Below are 18,466 nucleotides of genomic sequence, written 5' to 3'. Positions count from 1 at the left end.
CAAAAAATTAAAAGTAAAAAAAAGTTTGCAGTTTTTAAGGAAGTTATACTTTGGGACAAAGTATGAAAATGCTGACCAACTTTATAGTTGCATAGCAAAACTATGGATAATAGTTTGCTACTTGAATTCTTGAATAAGAATTTCAAAATAGTCTAAAATTAAATGTAATTAAAAACCTCTTAAAATTTCAAGTACAACAAAAGCAAAAACAATCAATACTTTAACAACATTGTACCATTACGTTTGTCTAGCTATATTGTGATAACAATATATCATAAAATCAAGGGTAGTTAAATTCAACTAAGATACATTATATGATGAACTTTTCAAAAGAAATATTGCTCAATCTAGAATTAAAACAGAAAACGTCTAAGTGGACGATTTAATATGGAAGCATGAAATGTTTTTTTAAAAGTGTAACAAAATAACAAAATTTTATTAAAATATAGCAAAATAACAAAAATGTTGTTCATGTACCCTTCTGAATGTGTGGGTTTTTTTTTTTAGATTTTTGCAAGGCAAATTGCGTAAAGTGGCTTGCCCAAGGCCCTACAGCTAGGTAATTATTAAGTGTCTGAGATCAGATTTGAACCCAGGTAACCCTGACTCCAGGGCCAGTGCTTTATCCACTGTGCCACCTAGCTTCCCTGTGTTTTCTTCTACATATTTTTTAAATGTGTTATTTCTACATTTAATGGATTTTGAATAAAGAACTTGGTATACTTGAAAGAAGTGGGGAAAAATCTGAGAAAGGTTTCCCAGTTGTCCAGGGATGAACTGTTGTCCCAGGTCATCCTGATGTGTCAAATATGATTATAAAAAATAGACCATACAATGTTTGTATACTACTATGTGTCACACATTGGCAGTAGAAAAAGCACTTAAACTTGAATCAGAAGGATCTGGGACTGAATCCTGCTTTTGATACTTACTAGCTGGGCAAGTCACTTCATCTTTGAAAGCCTTAGTTCCCTCATCTGTAAAATGGGAATGAGTGGAATATTCCTAATAAAACCATTTCAGAGTTAATATTCCTAGTGAAGTCCTCTCAGGGTTAAGAAATATTAAAGAAAGAATAAACTATTATTCTTAAACTATTCTTAGAAGAAAGGCCCTTATATTCCAAACAGGTGGCTCACTCTCCTAACTTTTGATAAGACTACTTTTACTGACCAGGAGGATATTAGACTTTTCCCATGAGAAAACCTTCCATTCCTTCTAAAGAAGCTCATAAGCCTCTTGTTTGATGATAAGACTATTTTTTTCTGACTAGGAGGATAGTAGACTTTTCTTAGAAGACCCTGCATACTCAGATATTATTTCATTTAGATAGACACAGAAGGAAGGTCATTAAAGGTCTTTTTGATGTTCTCACCATCTGGATGGTGAGGTAATCTTTTATGAAAACCTTTCATTCTTTTCTTTGTTGCTGGGGTAGATTTTCACAAGTAGAATGTAACTCTGAAGACTAACCAATGAATTGACAGAGAGAGAGAGAGAGGGTAGGGAGGAGGAGGGGATCATGTTGGCCATATAATCTTGCTTGACTGTCAATTTGGGACAGCTCCTTGATCTTCACTACCTTTGTGAGACTTGTAGTGTGCCCTTCTCTCGAGAAAAGTAAATAAACTTTTTTTCCTTTTTGATCAGAGGATATTTTTTAAGTGGATTTTTATCCCACACAGGGATAAAAATATTTACACAACCTACCACACAGAATTGTTGTGGAGGTAGCACTTATAAATCTTAAAACACTGCATAAATATGACGTACCATTATTGTTTGACTGTAGGACAGAATACCAGAAAATCTACCAGAGAATCTAATCACTTGGTAATATTAATTTTTAACCAGCACAACTACACATATAATAAAAGTAGTGCTGGGCATAGCACCTTGTACACAGAAGTTTCTTAATGAATTTTTAAAAAATTAAATTGAATCTAGCTGAGTATAGAATCATCTTTCAGATTATAACTATGCTCTTTCAGTTGAGACAATTTAAAACTTCATACAAGCCCATTCAAATCCATTAAAATTACCATTTATATAACATGCCGTGATCTGTTATTAAAACAGAAACATCTACTTCATCAATTCACACTGATGCTGATTCAAATCAAATTCAACAGACAAATGTTTCTTAAGCACTTACTATATGACAAATTATATTTGGCATAAAAGGCAATATGAAGAAAAATAAGATAGTTTTTCTCAAATAGAATGTTAATGCATATATCTAAAATTCTTTAATACAAAATAGAATGTTAAGTACATAGAAAAGGTATAAAATTTGATGGACTAATTGAAAATTTACTTACTTGTAATAATATTCCCATAGGTTTCTATATCTCCCTTGACCTGACATGTCAAACACTGTGAAAGACAAACTGCAAAAAAAATTCCAAGCCAAACTATGAGACACTAATTGGAAAATGTATATACATTTTTTTAATTAAGAAAAAAATTCTTAGAATAAAAACTTTGAACTGAAAAGGTTTTATTTTTACAGCTAAATGGGATAAATATTTTTAATAAATATGGCTTTTCACAATATAGAATATAAAAAGATATGATTTTTTCATTATTCAAGTTACCAGAAGTAGTTTTAATCCCAAAGTACAGTAAAAATTAATGAACTCTATCTTTTGATATTTTCCATATCATTTGTTTTTGAACAAAAAAAGTATTAGTTGAAATTTATTAATCATTTATGATTCCAATTAAAAATACAGACACTGGCAGCCTGCATCCTTCAAAACTGTTGGAGAAATGTTAGTTTGGATCTTAGGTTATATTTCTCACCAAATTTTATAACTATTGGCAGAGCCAAGATAGAGGCAAACAACCCAGCTGAACTCCCCCAATAGTTTCCTCCAATTAACATTAAAAAAGTCAGGCCAAGACATTTTTTCTAGCCTAAGACAAATTGGCAGGAGCGGTCTTTTGACTCTGAGATGGGGCCAGCCTGTAGTTTTGAAGCCACAACAAAGCTCTGGGCCTTAAAGTAGGCTATGACAGCAACAGAAATAGTAGCTTTGGCAGCTTTAAGCCCAGAGATAGAAAGGAAATTGGACAAATAGCAAAAAGAGATTATATGTACTCTGAGCTGAGAATGGGCATGGGAGCAGACTCTGGTGAATCCATTCTCCATACATAGTTCTGAATTGAAGTTCCAAGGTAGAGAGAAGCAATTGCTCTTTGGTTTCTGCAGGGGATGGAGAGAGAGTGGGGGGAAGGAGGGGGCATTTCTGGTAAGGATTAGAGGATGGACCAGGAGAACAGTGATCACAACTCTTCCAGGATAACACCTCGGAAGCATCAGACTTGAAAACATCCAGGACTGTCTTTGAAAACAGCAGTACAGAAAAGCAGTACAGTACCCCACTCTCCCATCCCAGGTAAGCAGAGCCCAACTTTAACATAAAGTTTAAAGTCCAAGATAGAAATATGAGCAAACTATAACAAAAAATAACCTGACCAGGAAGATCAAAACACAAACTCAGAAAAAGCAAATAAAGTATAAACAGTTACAAGCAAAGACTCAAAGGAAAATAAAATACAAATCAGAGACAAAACCAACAAGAGTTCCTGAAAGAGTTAAAGAAAGAGGAAAAGTAGTAGAGAAAAAATTGGGACAATAAATGAAATTAGAGTGATGCAAGTAAATTATGAAAAGAGAATTAACTGTTAGGTAAAAGAGGCATAATAAAAACCGAAAAAAAATAAGACCTTAAAAATCAGACACAAAAATTCACTGAATAACAGAACAGCTTAGAGAGTAGAATTGGCCAAATAGAAAAAGAGATGGAAAAGTTCACTGGAGAAAATAATTCCTTAATAATTAGAATTGGAAACTTTAAGAATCAATAAAACAAAGTCAAAAGAATAGAAGAAAATATAAAAAATTCAATGAAAAAAACTTACCTGGATTTCATTACGGAAACATAGTTTAAGAATTACTAGGCTAGCTAAAAGAGCCTAGAGACCATATTTCAAGAAATTATCAAGGAAAATTGCTTTGACATCTTAGATCTATAGGTTAAAAATGGAAAGGGAAAGAATTCATGGATCCTCTGAAAGAGATCTCAAAACAAAAATTCCCAGGAATATTATAGCCAAATTCCAGAGCTGCCAAGTCAATAAGAAAATATTGCAAGTAGCCAGAAGGAAACTGTTCAAATATCATGAAGCCACAGTCAGGATCAAATTAGAGGCTAACATTTTAGAGGAACTGAGGGCTTGGCATATGATACTCTGGAGGGCAAAAGAACTAGGATTACAACCAGCAAAAGTCAGTATAATCCTTAAGGGGAAAAAATAAATATTTAGCATTCCTAATGAAAAAATCAGAGCTGAATAGAAAATTTGACATTCAAACACAAGACTTACGAGATAGATAAAAAGGTTCAAAGAAGGCTAAAAAAATAAATAAACCTACACACTCAATTTATAGGAATTTGTTTTAAACAACAGGCAAGTAGTAGAAAAAGGGATAAGACAAGGGGGAGGTGGTAGAAGGAGGGAAGATAAAAGGTGGGGGGGCAGAAGCGAAACAGACTTTAGAGAAGGAAATGGAGAAAAAAGAGAAAGATAAATAGAAGAGTAGGAAAGGAAATATACAATGAGTAATCATAAATGTGAATGGGATGAATTCATTCATAAAATGGAAGTGGATAGCATTATATTAAAAACCAGAATCCAACAGTACAAGAAACCCACTTGAAACAGAAAAACACACTTGGAGCAGAATCTATTATGCTTCAGCTGAGGTAAAAACAGCAAGTGTAGGTGGCAATCATGCTCTCAGAAAAAAGTAAAAGCAAAGCTAGACCTAATTAAAAGATATTTTAGGAAATGACATAATCATTATATCCTACTCATAATACTATAATTGAATGAAATAATATAAAAAATAATATGAAAGCCTCATTTCTCAAATGTCTAAAGAACTGAGTCAAATTTATAAAAATAAGAACCATTCCTCAAAGATTATAAACAAGCAGGTTTTAGATGAAGATATCAAAGTTCTCTGAGGTGATGTAGAAAAATGTTCTAAATCATTATGAAATAGATCAATGCAAATTAAAACAACTCTTACACCCATTAGGTTGGCTAACATGAATAGAAAAGAAAAATGACAAATGTTGGAGGGAATTTGGAAAAATCAGGACACTATAATGCATTGAAGGTGGAGTTTTGAATTGGTTCAAACATTCTAGAGAACAATTTGGAACTATACCCAAAGGACCATAAAACTTTGATCCAGCAATACCAATACTAGATCTATATCCCAAAGGGAACAAAGTAAAAGGAAAAGAATCTATGTGTACAAAGGTATTTATAGCAGTTCTTTTTGTGGTGGCAAAGAATTGTAAATTACAGAGATGCCCATCAATTGGGGAATAGCTGAATAAGTTGTGATATATGATTGTGATGGAATACTACAATGTTTAAATACAAGCAGAATGGTTTCACAATCTGGAAGACCTACATGGAGTATAATTTGTTCACTTTTTATTCCTGGTGACATAGTTGCTATGGAAATATGTTTAACATGATATCACATATATAAGTGACATCATTGGAGGGAATGAATTAAGAAAGCAAAAGTTTTAAAAAGTGCTAAAAATAAATAAGAAAAATTGCATAACCATTAGTTGTAGTTAAATTGGATTACCTGGATGTCTTGAATTTCTCTACACTGAATCCTATTGTTGGAACTATGTCTTGAGTTTGAGCCTATGAAGGAAAAAAATCAAACAAAAATTTCAAAATCCCAGACTTTTTCTTAAGTTACAACAAAATATTCAAATTTTAATAACATTGACATAAGAGGCCATATCCAGTTATGGAAAAAAATAATTCTTTTGGATATTTGTCTAATTGTAGTCACCATACTATAGCTTCTATCTAATATTTCAAATCTAAGTAACATTTTATTTTGAGTCTGAATCTAGATATATACCATGAACTAGAAGTGAGTAGTAAAGCTGTCACTATAGGAACAACTATATCTTATTCATGAGGTGTTTTTATAGTAATAATGTACCCAAGTCAGGTTTTCCTATCACAAATTTTCCTTACCTCCCCATTACTCATAAACCACAATAATGATGACTCCATTAACAAAGAAAAGATATCCTATATAAATTTGTAAGGAAAGTCAAATTCCTTACATCATGGCCAGATCTTGTAAAAAATCCTAGTATCTGGAAAAACCCTAAGTGTTTTAGCAAGATTATAAACCACCATATTGTAACAATGTATCAAATACCTGTCTGAGATGGAAAAACTGATTTTGTGAATGTAAGATCAACTTTAGTATTGCATACAGTCAAATGGAACTGTATTCAAACTCTGAAAAAACATTGTTTCTTTAATACTGAAAAATAACAACTAAGTGTTATTTCCTGAGTTTTACAGTTATTTGATCTGATAATATTGTGATAAGGAAAGAAAATAAAAAGAACTTTTTATTTTCAAAAGAAGGGGAAAATCAACTTGATCTCTAAGTTATAGGGGAAATTAAGAGTGAGAAAAGAGGAATATGCAAAATGCATATTCCTCTTATCAACTTCTCAAAAAAAGAAAAAAACAAAAAACTATGGCCCGCAATAGCTCTGGTGTGGGTCTGGACATGAATTTCTGAGAGTCAGGTTGGGTAGACAAACATACCCAAACACAAAATGTTGGGAAGTGAAAATCTACCAACTTTATTTTTAGGAACTCAGACTTTTTATAGCAAAAACTTATCTCAGGAATGACTGGTTAAAGAAGACCCAGTTTTACAATTTCCTGGGTAAATTTACAATATTTATTCTTAGAAATCTGTATACTTCTCTGTCAAAGAAACCTTTGACAACCACCTCTGGAGCCACAGATTATCCTAGGTCAGGGTTCACTGGTGAGCCTATGGATCCATACAATGAACAATAATCCACACTATCTTTGATAGAAAAAGTCACCAAGTTTATGTGAATTATCACTCCCTGGAGCTGACCCTCTACAGATTCCCTCTTCTCAGGCATGCTGAAGCTTTAGGTGGTGTGTTAGGACACCTATGTTTTGTACCAGTGACAAAAGGCATTTAATACAAATGGGTATAATACACAATATCAACAATAATGGAAAGATACCAGGAAACATGCTCACTAACAGGTTCATAAAATGAAAAGAATGAAACCTCTTAACAAAGTTAAATAAATTATCAATACCTGAGTCTATTTCCATTCTAGGTGTCAATGCAATATCATTAACAATTTTATGCAACTGATCCATATCCATAGTTATAGAATCATTATACCATATTCCATTCAAATAACCTTTATATTATCCCATGGAATAAGTGGTTATATTTTAAAGGAATAACACAAATAGCAGAAAATCTATAAACACATTGCAGTTGTTCATTACAGAGGTTTGTAATGCATTAATCAAATGATAAAGATCTTCATTAATTCTCTCCTGAGCATCTTCTTATAATTCTAGAATATATTTAGCTTCCAATTTTTTCTTTATTCCTTACTTGTACAGAAATAGTCACCGAAGTAGCTGCTATAATGGCTGCTACGATACACAATGCAACTAACACATCTTTTCTGCCTAATCAGCCTTCTACCTTGGTGGGTATTATAGCAAATTTTGGTTTTCTTATCATGAAAACAACATCATCATCCACCACTTCCTTATTTATACATGCTTGAATAGTGCAATTGTAGCAGTTAACATTATATCCACCTTTTTTCCTCTGATAACATTGACATCTTTGAAAGATCCTATCATGAAGGCAATATCTGGTCCTGTGCATGCAGTCACAGATAACTTCTTTTCTGCATAAGATATTTTGTCCAACATTTTATTCCATTGTATATACTTTATCTCATCTATAGCTGCCATAGCCTTCCATATCTCTGAATTAGCTAACCCTATTTCCTGGGTATATAATTGGTTTAGTATAGCCTGGAATACCCCATGGAACAACTCTATCAGGAGAATTCCACCCTTGCAGCAAAATAGAATGATCATAAATTCTTCTATTTGGGGTATGACAAGCAACCCAGGGTGGAAAACATTCATTTTTGAAATCCCAAGCATGTAAATTTAAACAGGGAGATTCTGTAGGAATTGTCTTTCTTCCTTCAATACTTTCTTCAAATGGAATTCCTGATATTTCTAAGGTCCTAAATGTTCCCATGTTATAAATATTTGGATGAGTTGAATGCTTAGTTTTACTTAATTCAACACATGGTTCAACCATACATGTTTTACAAAAACATATCGGTGTCACAGTATTTAAAGAAGAGAAATTATGCCTAAATTTTCTTCTCAGCTTCTCTTCTTTGATATCTCCAGTAGGAATTTTGTTATATCCCAAATAATCTGCATCTTCCCCAATTAATACAATTTCAGCCATACTCTCTCCCTATTGTAGAGCAGTGACCCATGGAGGGTTTTGAACTTAAGTCCAATATTCAATTCTTTTTACAGTTCCTAAATTGTTCATGAGTAATGTAAGCATCATAAATTGTCCCATAAGTCCATGACATGTTCTTCTCTCATCTTTTCCTTTTCGATTTCTTAAGTGTAACTTATTCATTTTCTGTATTACTTGATTCATCTGGTGTGCATGGTTTGATGTTTCTTTCTGGTACCCAGACGATTTCTCCATCTGTGGACAAAACAGAAGCATACCCTCGACTCCAGGTTAATAATGGATCCAGTCATTTTCATCATTGATGCCTTAAGATCCTTCCACATGACCATGCCCTTCTCTTCATGTTGTATATCCTTAAAAAAATCTTTCTGCAGGTGTTAATTGTTCATCATTCAATTTTTAAAAAATCATGGTATATAAGACAAGATTTACTCTCCTTCCTTGTTTCCCCTTTGTCCCTATATATTCCCCCTTCTTTTGCACTTCCAGGAATCTCTTAAGATTTTTATGTTTTCTTTCTACTAAAGCTTGACCAGTGGGGTTACAGGGAATACCTGTAATATGTTTTATATTGTAATATAGGCAGAATTATTTAAATGTCATAGAATTATATCCAAGGTCATTATCTGTTTTTATGGATTTTGGTATCCCTGCAATAGCAAAACAATGGAATAAATGATCAATCACACCTTGTGTGGCCTCTGAACTTTGTGCTGTTGCCATTGCACATGAACCAAATGTATCTATAGTAACATGAATGAATTTCATTTTTCCAAAAGATGTATAATGAGTCACTTTCATCTGCCACAATTCATTAGGAACTTGGCCTCTAGGATTCTTAGAATAATTTGGAGGGGTAGGTAAATATGGAATGCATAGTTGACAGGATATTACTGTATTTCTTGCTTGCTCTCTGGTGATTTTAAATTCTTTGCTTAAAAAAGAGGCATTCTAATGAAATTTTTTGTGACACTGCCTAGCTTGCTCTTCTACTAAGCTTATAAGCTGTGGAAGGGTTAATTTATCAGTCCTATGATTGCCTTCATATATGGTCCCAGGCAAACCAGTGTGGAAATGCATGTATTCAATTAAAAAAACTATCTCTTATAACTTCTTGTAAATCTTTAAAGAGTTGACATAATTCTTCATCAGTGCTATGTTTAATAAAAGCTGTTTCTATGCATCTGACCACATGATAACTATACTTACTACCTGTAAAAATGTTAAGGGTCTATAGCTGTTCTAATAATACCATTAATTAGGCTTACAATTCATTCTTTTGTTTTGATTAAAAATTATTTTTTAAAATTGCATTTATGCTTGGACCTACAGGTCTAGAATAAGGTTCATCACATTGTTTAAAAATTTCAGGAAACCTAGAGTGTCATAACTTCAGATGTTTTCCCTCACTACCTCTATCAATCATTAACTCCAGGCTTGGAAATCATTACAGTAAAATAGCTTATATTGATAAAACTAGATCATATAACTTTTCAACATCTTGCTCATTAGTAAATTGCCCAACTATGGGTTACATAATTTTCAATCTCTCAATCATTTTCAAAGCCTCTCATTTATTCAATATTATTGGGAATAATTGCAGTTAAGATATAACTTCCCAATTTCTTATACAAACTTCTAAGTTTACCATTTTTGCTTCTTTAAAATTAAACACTAAATTCTTAATCTACATGAAACATGTTTCCATGCTGACATCTCATTCTCTTAAAGGCAAACTTATAACTAAATATCTGTTACACATAAATTTCTTTCACATCTCTGTTTTATAACCTTATTTTGCTCTTGTTCAAATATACTATTTTCAAAAAGAAAATAAGATTCTATGAATTTAGTTATTCACATATATACATAATTTCAAAAAATCCAATTTAGTTTTATATATATATATATATATATTTTCAAAACAATTAAATGTAAAACTTTTGCCAATGCCAGGGTTACAGGATACATATATAATTTCTTCTTCTTAAATAACAGATATTAAATAAGTTACTTTGATCTTCCATATAAATATTCCTTTTAAGAAACACTAGGTGGAAGAGCACAGCTTTTCACAATCTCTGAGCCAAAAAACTCTAAGAAATATAACCTTGTTGGTAAGATATTCTCCAGCTTTCTTATAACAAATCTTTATAAAGGTGATGGATAATACTTCAATTCATCCATTGTTTGTTACTGTAACACAATATTAAAATTTCAAAAAGTTGTCTGAATTGGTTCTTACACAAAGTTTACTAATTATACATACCACATTTCAATTTAATGTATATTCCCATTACTCCCTAAATTCTGTAAGAGACCAAATGTTTCTAAAATTCCTACTTATGGTTACAAGATTTTCTTTATAGTTCTCTTAATAATCTTATGAATTCCAGATTCATATTCAAAATTACCTTAAATTATTTTCCTTTTCAAAATATACAAGTTTGCAAATCCTTCTTATCTGTATCAGTGCTATTCTAACTTCTCAATGCTCTAACTTAAAAGAGTTTTCTATCCTCACTGACAAGCTGATATTCTGGGAATTGGAGATTCCTCACATTTTGAGATATCAAGGCAATATGCACTAATTATTTACTTTTACATCATTCCTTGTTCACTCAAAATTTTTTTATTTTATATAATTATATGTATATATATTATATATATATGTATATAATATATTTATCATGCTAATTAAGACCAGTCCAAAAAATAATTTTAGGGACAATTTCAATTTCTCCTAAGTCCCTTATAATTATAATTTGACCAATCAGTAAATAAAATTCTGTTAGTTTATCAGACCAGAAAAGAGACACTAGAAAACAAAAGAAAATAATAGAACCCCTTCTCCTCCAAAAACAACTTGATTCTCAGGAAAATCTCCTTTTTTGGCGCCAATCATGAGTTCTGGAGAAAAAGAAGATCTAATTTTGAAAAGAGAGAATGGAAAGAAGATTGGTCAACCACAACACAGAGAACACATATAGAGACATAAATGGAGTCAGAACATTTAGAACCAGAGAGGCCCCCCAAATCTGGGGAAACCCCACTCTACTCTCACACTAGAAGGTCCCTTTAAACATTACACAAAGACAAAAAAAACCAGGATAACACTACTAAAGGTGACAAATCTTCCAAGAAACCAGAGGAAAAATGCAGAGAACCTTCCATTTTTCACAATACATTTTTCCATTCAAAGGTTTTGATATCTAACACTTCTTGACTTTAACTATAAATAACTATAACTTTTGAGAAGGCAAACAGTCACTCAAAAATTCCCTCAGCCTAAATGGAATATTCCCTGTCTCCTATCAGCTTAGAGTAAACCAAATAATTTCAACAGCCCTAAATCTTTTCTGGGAGGGGAATTTCTCATTTTTCTTCAAATCCTCAATCATCCCAATATTTTTTGTAATAATCAAATTAAGTTATTTTACAATGAACCTGATTATCTTGTCTTTTTGAAATTAAACAGCATTTTAAAAAATTTAACATTTTATTTCAAATCTTCATGAAACAATTCTCTCTTATCTAATGCTTTTTCTTAATTCCTCTCTCAGTTAACTTCAAGATCTAGATAAGCGAGCCATGAGAGCAAACAAGCTGTCTGAGCTCTCATTCCCATTGCCTCCTTCTTTTTCAGGCAATTTTAGCCATGCCTGTTCATGTGCCTCTAAACTATACCTTATTTGATTCTTTACTCCTGCCCATGGACCAAGGCTAGAGAACATTTGAAATATTCTTAACCCTGCTTCTTCACTTCTTTATTTTTATTTCTTAAAGATTTTATTTCAGTTTGGAGTTTTAAAATTTTTCTCACAATCTTACTTCCCTCCCCCACCTACCACCCCATGGAAAGCAATCTGTCAGACTTTATTTTGTTTCCATGTTGTACATTGATCCAAATTGAGTGTAATGAGAGAGAAATAACATCTTTAAGGAAGAAACAAAAAGTCTAAGAGATTACAAGATCAGATAGTAAGATATCTGTTTTTTATTTCTAAATTAAAGGGAATAGTCCTTGAAATTTATTTAAACTCCACAGCTCTTTATCTGGATACAGATGGTATTCTCCATTGCAGACAGCCCAAAATTGTCCCTGGTTGTTGCAATGATGGAACGAGAATGTCCATCAAGGTAGAACATCACCCCCATGTTGCTGAGAGTGTGCACAGTGTTCTTCTCATTCTGCTTGTCTCACTCAGCATCAGTTCATGCAAATCCCTCCAGGCTTCCCTGAATTCCCATCCCTCCTGGTTTCTAACAGAACAATAGTGTTCCATGACATATATATACCACAGTTTGTTAACCATTCCCCAACTGAAGGACATTTACTTGATTTCCATTTCTTTGCTGCCACAAATAGGGCTGCTATGAATATTTTTGTATAAGTGATGTTTTTACCCTTTTTCATAATCTCTTCAGAGTACAGACCCAGTAGTGGTACTGTTGGATCAAAGAGTATGCACATTTTTGTTGCCCTTTGGGCATAGGTCCAAATTTCTCTCCAGAAAGGTTGGATGAGTTCACAGCTCCATGAACAGTGTAATAGTATCCCACATTTCCAATAACTCTTCCACAAATGATCATTATTCTTTCTGGTCATATTAACCAGTCTTAGAGGTGTGAGATGATACTTCAGATAAGCTTTTATTTGCATTTCTCTAATAATTAATGATTTAGAGCATTTTTTCAAATGGCTATGGATTGCTTTGATCTCCGCATCTGAAAATGGCCTTTGCAAATCCTTTGACCATTTGTCAACTGGGGAATGGCTTTTTATTTTAAAAATATGACTCAGTTCTCTGTATATTTTTGAAATGAGTCCTTTGTCAGAATCACTAGTAGTAAAGATTGTTTCCCAATTTATTACATTTCTTTTGACCTTGGTTACATTGGTTTTATCTGTGCAAAAGCTTTTTAATTTAATTTAATTTAATTTAAATCATCTAATTGGTTTTTTGGTGTTCTCCAACTCTTCCTTAGTCATAAACTGTTCCCCTTTCCACAGACCTGACAGTTAAACTAGGCCTTGGTCTTCTAATTTGCTTATAGTATTTTTTTATGTCTAAATCCTGTAACCATTTGGATCTTATCTTGGTAAAGGGTGTTAGGTGTTGCTCCAATCTAAGTTTCTTCCATACTAACTTCCAATTATCCCAGCAGATTTTATCCCAATAGCTGAACTCTTTGGGTTTATCAAACAGCAGTTTACTATGATCACCTCCTGCTTTTGCACTTAGTTTATTCCACTGGTCTAAAACTCTATTTCTTACCCAATACCAAACAGTTTTGATGACCGATGCTTTATAATATGATTTTAGATCAGGTAGGGTTAAGCTCCCCTCTTTTGCACTTTTTTCATTAAATTCCTGGAAATTCTTGACTTTTTATTTCTCCATATGAATTTACAATTTTTTTTCTAACTCATTAAAATAATTTTTTGAATTTTGATTGGTAGGGCACTAAACAGGTAGTTTAGTTTTGTTAGAATTGTCATTTTTATTATATTAGCTCTACCTATCCATGAACAGTTAATATTTGCCCAGTTATTTAAATCTGATTTAATTTGTGTGAGAAGTGTTTTATAATTATTTTCAAAAAGTTTCTGAGTCTGTCTTGGCAAATAAACTCCCAAGTATTTTATGTTGTCTGAGGTTACTCTGAATGGGATTTCTCTTTCTAGCTCTTCCTGCTGTATCTTGCTAGACATATATAGAAAAGTTAAGGATTTGTGAGGGTTTGTTTTATATCCTGCAACTTTGCTAAAGTTGCTAATTATTTCTAGTAGTTTTTTTTGGTGATTTCTTGGTATTCTCTAGGTATACCATCATGTCATCTGCAAAGAGTGAAAGTTTTGTCTCTTCCTTCCCAATTCTAATTTCTTCAATTTCTTTTTCCTCTCTAATTGCTGAAGCTAACATTTCTAATACAATACTGAGTTGTAGTGGTGATAAGGGGCACCCTTGTTTCACCCTAGATCTTACTGGGAATGCCTCTAGCCTCTCCCCATTTTAATATAATGCTTGTTGATGGTTTCAAATAGATACTGATAATTATTCTAAGGAACAGTCCATTTATTCCTACACTCTCTAGTGTTTTTAGTAGGAATGGGTGCTGTATTTTGTCAAAAGCTTTTTCAGCATTTATTGATATGATCATATAATTTCTGATAGGTTTGTTGTTGATATAATTGAGTATACTAACAGTTTTCCTAATATTGAGCCAACCCTTTATTCCTCGGGATAAATCCTACTTGATCATAATGTGTTATCTCAGTGATAACTTGTTGTAAACGTTTTCCTAAGATTTTATTCAAGATTTTTATATCCAAATTCATTAAGGAGATAGGTCTATAATTCTATTTAACTCTCTATTAGCACCATATTGGTTTCATAGAAAGAGTTAGGTAGGGTTCCATCTTGCCCTATTTTTTCGAGGAGTTTATATAGAATTAGAACCAATTGTTCCTTAAATGTTTGGTAGAATTCACTTGTGAATCCATCAGGCCCTGGAGATTTTTTCTTAGGGAGTTCAATGATGACTTGTTAAATTCCTTTTTCTGAGATAGGGTTGTTTAGGTATTTAATTTCCTCTTCATTTAACCTAGGCCACTTATATTTTTTTAAATATTCATCCATTTCACTTGTATTATCAAATTTATTGGCATAGATTTGGGCAAAATAATTTCAAATTATTACGTTAATTTCCTCCTCATTGGTGGTGAGTTCACCTTTTTCATTTATGATACAAGCAATTTAGTTTTCCTCTTTCATTTTTAAATCAAATTGACCATAGGTCTATCAATTTTATTGGTTTTTCCATAAAAACCAACTTTTGGTTTTCTATATTAATTCAATAGTATTTTTGCTTTCAATTTTATTTATTTCTCCTTTAATTTTTAGAATTTCTAATTTAATATTTAATTGAGGATTTTTAATTTGTTCTTTCTCTAATTTTTTTAGTTGCATGTTTAGTTTATTGATATCCTTTTTCTCTAATTTTATTCATGTAAGCATTTAAAGATAAAATATATCCCCTAAGAGCCGTGTGGAGTGAATACCATAGGTTCTGGTATCTTGTTTCATTACTGTCATTAGCTAGGATAAAATGGTTAATTCTTTTTATAATTTGTTTTTTGGTCCACTCATTCTTTAAAATGAGGTTATTCAGTTTCCAATTGGTTCTGGGTCTATATCTCCTTGGCCCAATACTGCATATGACTTTTATTGCATTGTGATCTGAGAAAGATGTATTCACTACTTCTGCCTTTCTACAGTTGATCATTAGGCTTTCATGTCCTAGTACATGGTCAATTTTTATATAAGTTTCATGTACTGCAGAGAAAAAGGTATATTCCTTTCTATTCCCATTCAATTTCCTCCATAAGTCTACCATATCTACTTTTTCTAACAATCTATTTACCTCCTTAACTTCTTTCTTGTTTATTTTATGATTTGATTTATCTAGATCTGAGAGTGGGAGGTTGAGGTTTCCCACTAGTAGAGTTTTGCTGTCTATGTCTTCCTGTAGTTCTTTCAGCTGCTCCTCTAAGAATTTGGATGCTATCCCATTGGGTGCATATATATTCAGTATTGAAATAACTATTGTCTATGGTACCTTTTAGGAGGATAAAGTTTCCTTCCTTATCTCTTTTAAGGCTATCTATTTTTGTTGCTGCTTTGTCCGAGATAAGGATTGCTACCCCTGCTTTTTTTTACTTCAGCTGAAGCAAAATATATTTTGCTCCAACCTTTTACCTTTACTCTATATGTATCTCTCTGCTTCAAATGAGTTTCTCGTAAGCAATATATTGTAGGATTCTCGTTTTTAATACACTCTATTTGCTTACATTTTAAGAGAGAGTTCATCCCATTCACATTCAAAGTTATGATTACTAATTCTTTATTGCCCTCCATGCAATCTTCGCTCTGTTTGTATTTCCCCCTTCCCCCATTTTATCCATATTTCCCCAATGTTTTGTTTCTGAATATCACCCCTTCAGTGACTTTTCCCTCCTATATCTCCCCTCCCCTTTCTTTCCCTTTCCTCCTTTTCCCTTCCCTACCTTTTGTTAGGGTTAGGGTTAGTGTTAAGCTGTCATTTTCCCCCACTCCCCCCTTTTCCCCCCTCCCCTTTCCCCCCTCCCCTTTTCCCCTTTTAATACTTGAAAGGTTAGATGTTTTTAAGTTAACTAAGTATGTATAAATTGACATTAAGCCAAGTCTGATGAGAAAAAGATTCAGGTGTTTCTCATCTCCTCCCTTCTTCCCCTCTATTACCATAGGTATTTTGTACCTCTTAGTGTAATGAGATTTACCCCATTCAATCCCCTCCCTCCTCCTGTCTCCTTCCTGTTCCTCCTTTTTAAGGAGGCAGTGTTTTTTAGATCATTCTATCTGAGTCATAGAAAATTCTGAGTTTCTGTCACTTCTAGCTAAGTATATTCTATCTAATAGAGTTAAAATTCTTGAGAGTTATTAGATTCTTTCTCCCAAGTGGAGTTAAAGCCAGTTACAACCCATTGGATAGCAGTCTCATGGACAGGTCATGAATGTTCATCACTTCTGACTAGGTATATACTTTGTTAAGAGTTAGAATTCTCAAGATTTATGAGAATCTTTTCCCCCATGCTGGGATATAGCCAGTTTCACCTTATTGGATAGCAGTTTTTTTTTATCTTTTACCACCCTCCTTTTTTTTTACCTTTTCATGTGTCTCTTGAACCTCCTGTTTGATATCCAAATTTTCTATTTAGCTCTGGTCTTTCATCAGGAATTTTTGGAATTCTTCCATTTTGTTAAATGTCCATATTTTTCCCTGGAAGAGAAGGCTCAGCTTTGCAAGATAGTGGATTCTTGGCTGCATTCCAAGCCCCCTTGCTCTTTGAAATATCTCCTTCCAGGCCCTTCGATCCCTTAATGCTGATGCAGCCAGGTTCTGAGTAATCCTTACTGTGGCTCCTTGATATTTAAATTGTTTCTTTCTGGTTGCTAGCAGGATTTTCTCTTTTATCTGACAGTTCTGAAATTTGACCACAACATTCCTTGGTGTTTTCAAATTAGGTTCTTTTTCTGGAGGGGATCAATGTATTCTTTCAATAGCTACTTTGCCCTCTGGTTCCATTATATCAGGGCAGTTTTCCATCACTAGATCCTGTAATATTAAGTCCTGGCTTTTTTTCCCTCTTCAATGTTTTTAGGAAGTCCAATAATTTTCCTCCTCAACCTATTTTCAATGTCAGTGGTTTTGCTGAAGAGATATTTTACATTTACTTCTATTTTTTTCTATTTTTTGATTTTGTTTGACAGGCTTTTGCTGTCTCATGAAGTCATTAGTTTCTGCAGACTCCATTCTTTTTTTTTTTTAGGGAGGACTTTTTTTTATTAACCTTTTTCCTTAACCTCATTAATCTTTTGAAAGAGCTTTCCATTTGACCAACTGAGGTTTTGAGAGATTTATTATCATTTTGTATTTGTCCAGTTGTATTTTCTAAGGATTTGTTTTCTTGTTGTAAGGTATTAATTGTCTCTCCAAAATTTTCCAGTTGACTTTTAAACTCCTTCTTTATTTCTTAAAGGAAGTCTTTCTGTGCTGTGGACCAGATCATATTCTCCTCAGAGGTTCTAAGTCTCTCTGAGTTAGGGTCTTTTCCTTCCAGGAATTTTTCTATGGTTCCACCATTCCGATGACCCTTCTTCATTTTGCTAAGACCTTGAGTTGGGGAGCGGCTGATTCACAGGGGTTTGGTGTTGGGATCACTAGAGGCTTTACTCACTGAGTGCAATTTCTCTGGCTGGCCAGTAGGAGTTGCTGGTTGCTTTCTCTGGAGTATCTGTGACCTTGATTGAGGCCTTCTCCCTTACCTTGAAGGGAGGGGTTGAAGCTATTGAATCCTTTTGCCTTCAATCAAAGGTGGGCTTTACTCTGGGTTGAGGTCATTCCTCTCCCTATTGTCAGCTGTGCTGGTTCTTCTTCTCACACCCTGTGCCTGAGGCAGAAGTAGTCTGTGATTGTGTTTGTTTT

General features: G+C 33.1%; 1 protein-coding gene across 1 annotated transcript in view; it reads right to left on the bottom strand.

Annotated features, from left to right (window-relative positions):
* The window catches only part of ARL6 (ARF like GTPase 6), a 62,171-nt gene that overhangs the window by 15,174 nt on the left and 28,531 nt on the right, over positions 1–18,466 (bottom strand). The window contains exons 3-4 of the mRNA XM_074192303.1: positions 5,681–5,742; positions 2,322–2,390 (exon numbers count right to left, since the gene is read on the bottom strand). Of these exons, the coding sequence (XP_074048404.1) occupies positions 2,322–2,390; positions 5,681–5,742 (131 nt within the window). The remainder of the gene's footprint in view (positions 1–2,321; positions 2,391–5,680; positions 5,743–18,466) is intronic.

The sequence above is a fragment of the Macrotis lagotis genome, chromosome 6 (genome assembly GCF_037893015.1).
Source record: "Macrotis lagotis isolate mMagLag1 chromosome 6, bilby.v1.9.chrom.fasta, whole genome shotgun sequence".
Lineage (NCBI taxonomy): Eukaryota > Metazoa > Chordata > Mammalia > Peramelemorphia > Peramelidae > Macrotis > Macrotis lagotis.
The sequence above is the reverse complement of the archived record's forward strand: the minus strand, read 5'-3'. Positions and strand labels throughout refer to the sequence as shown.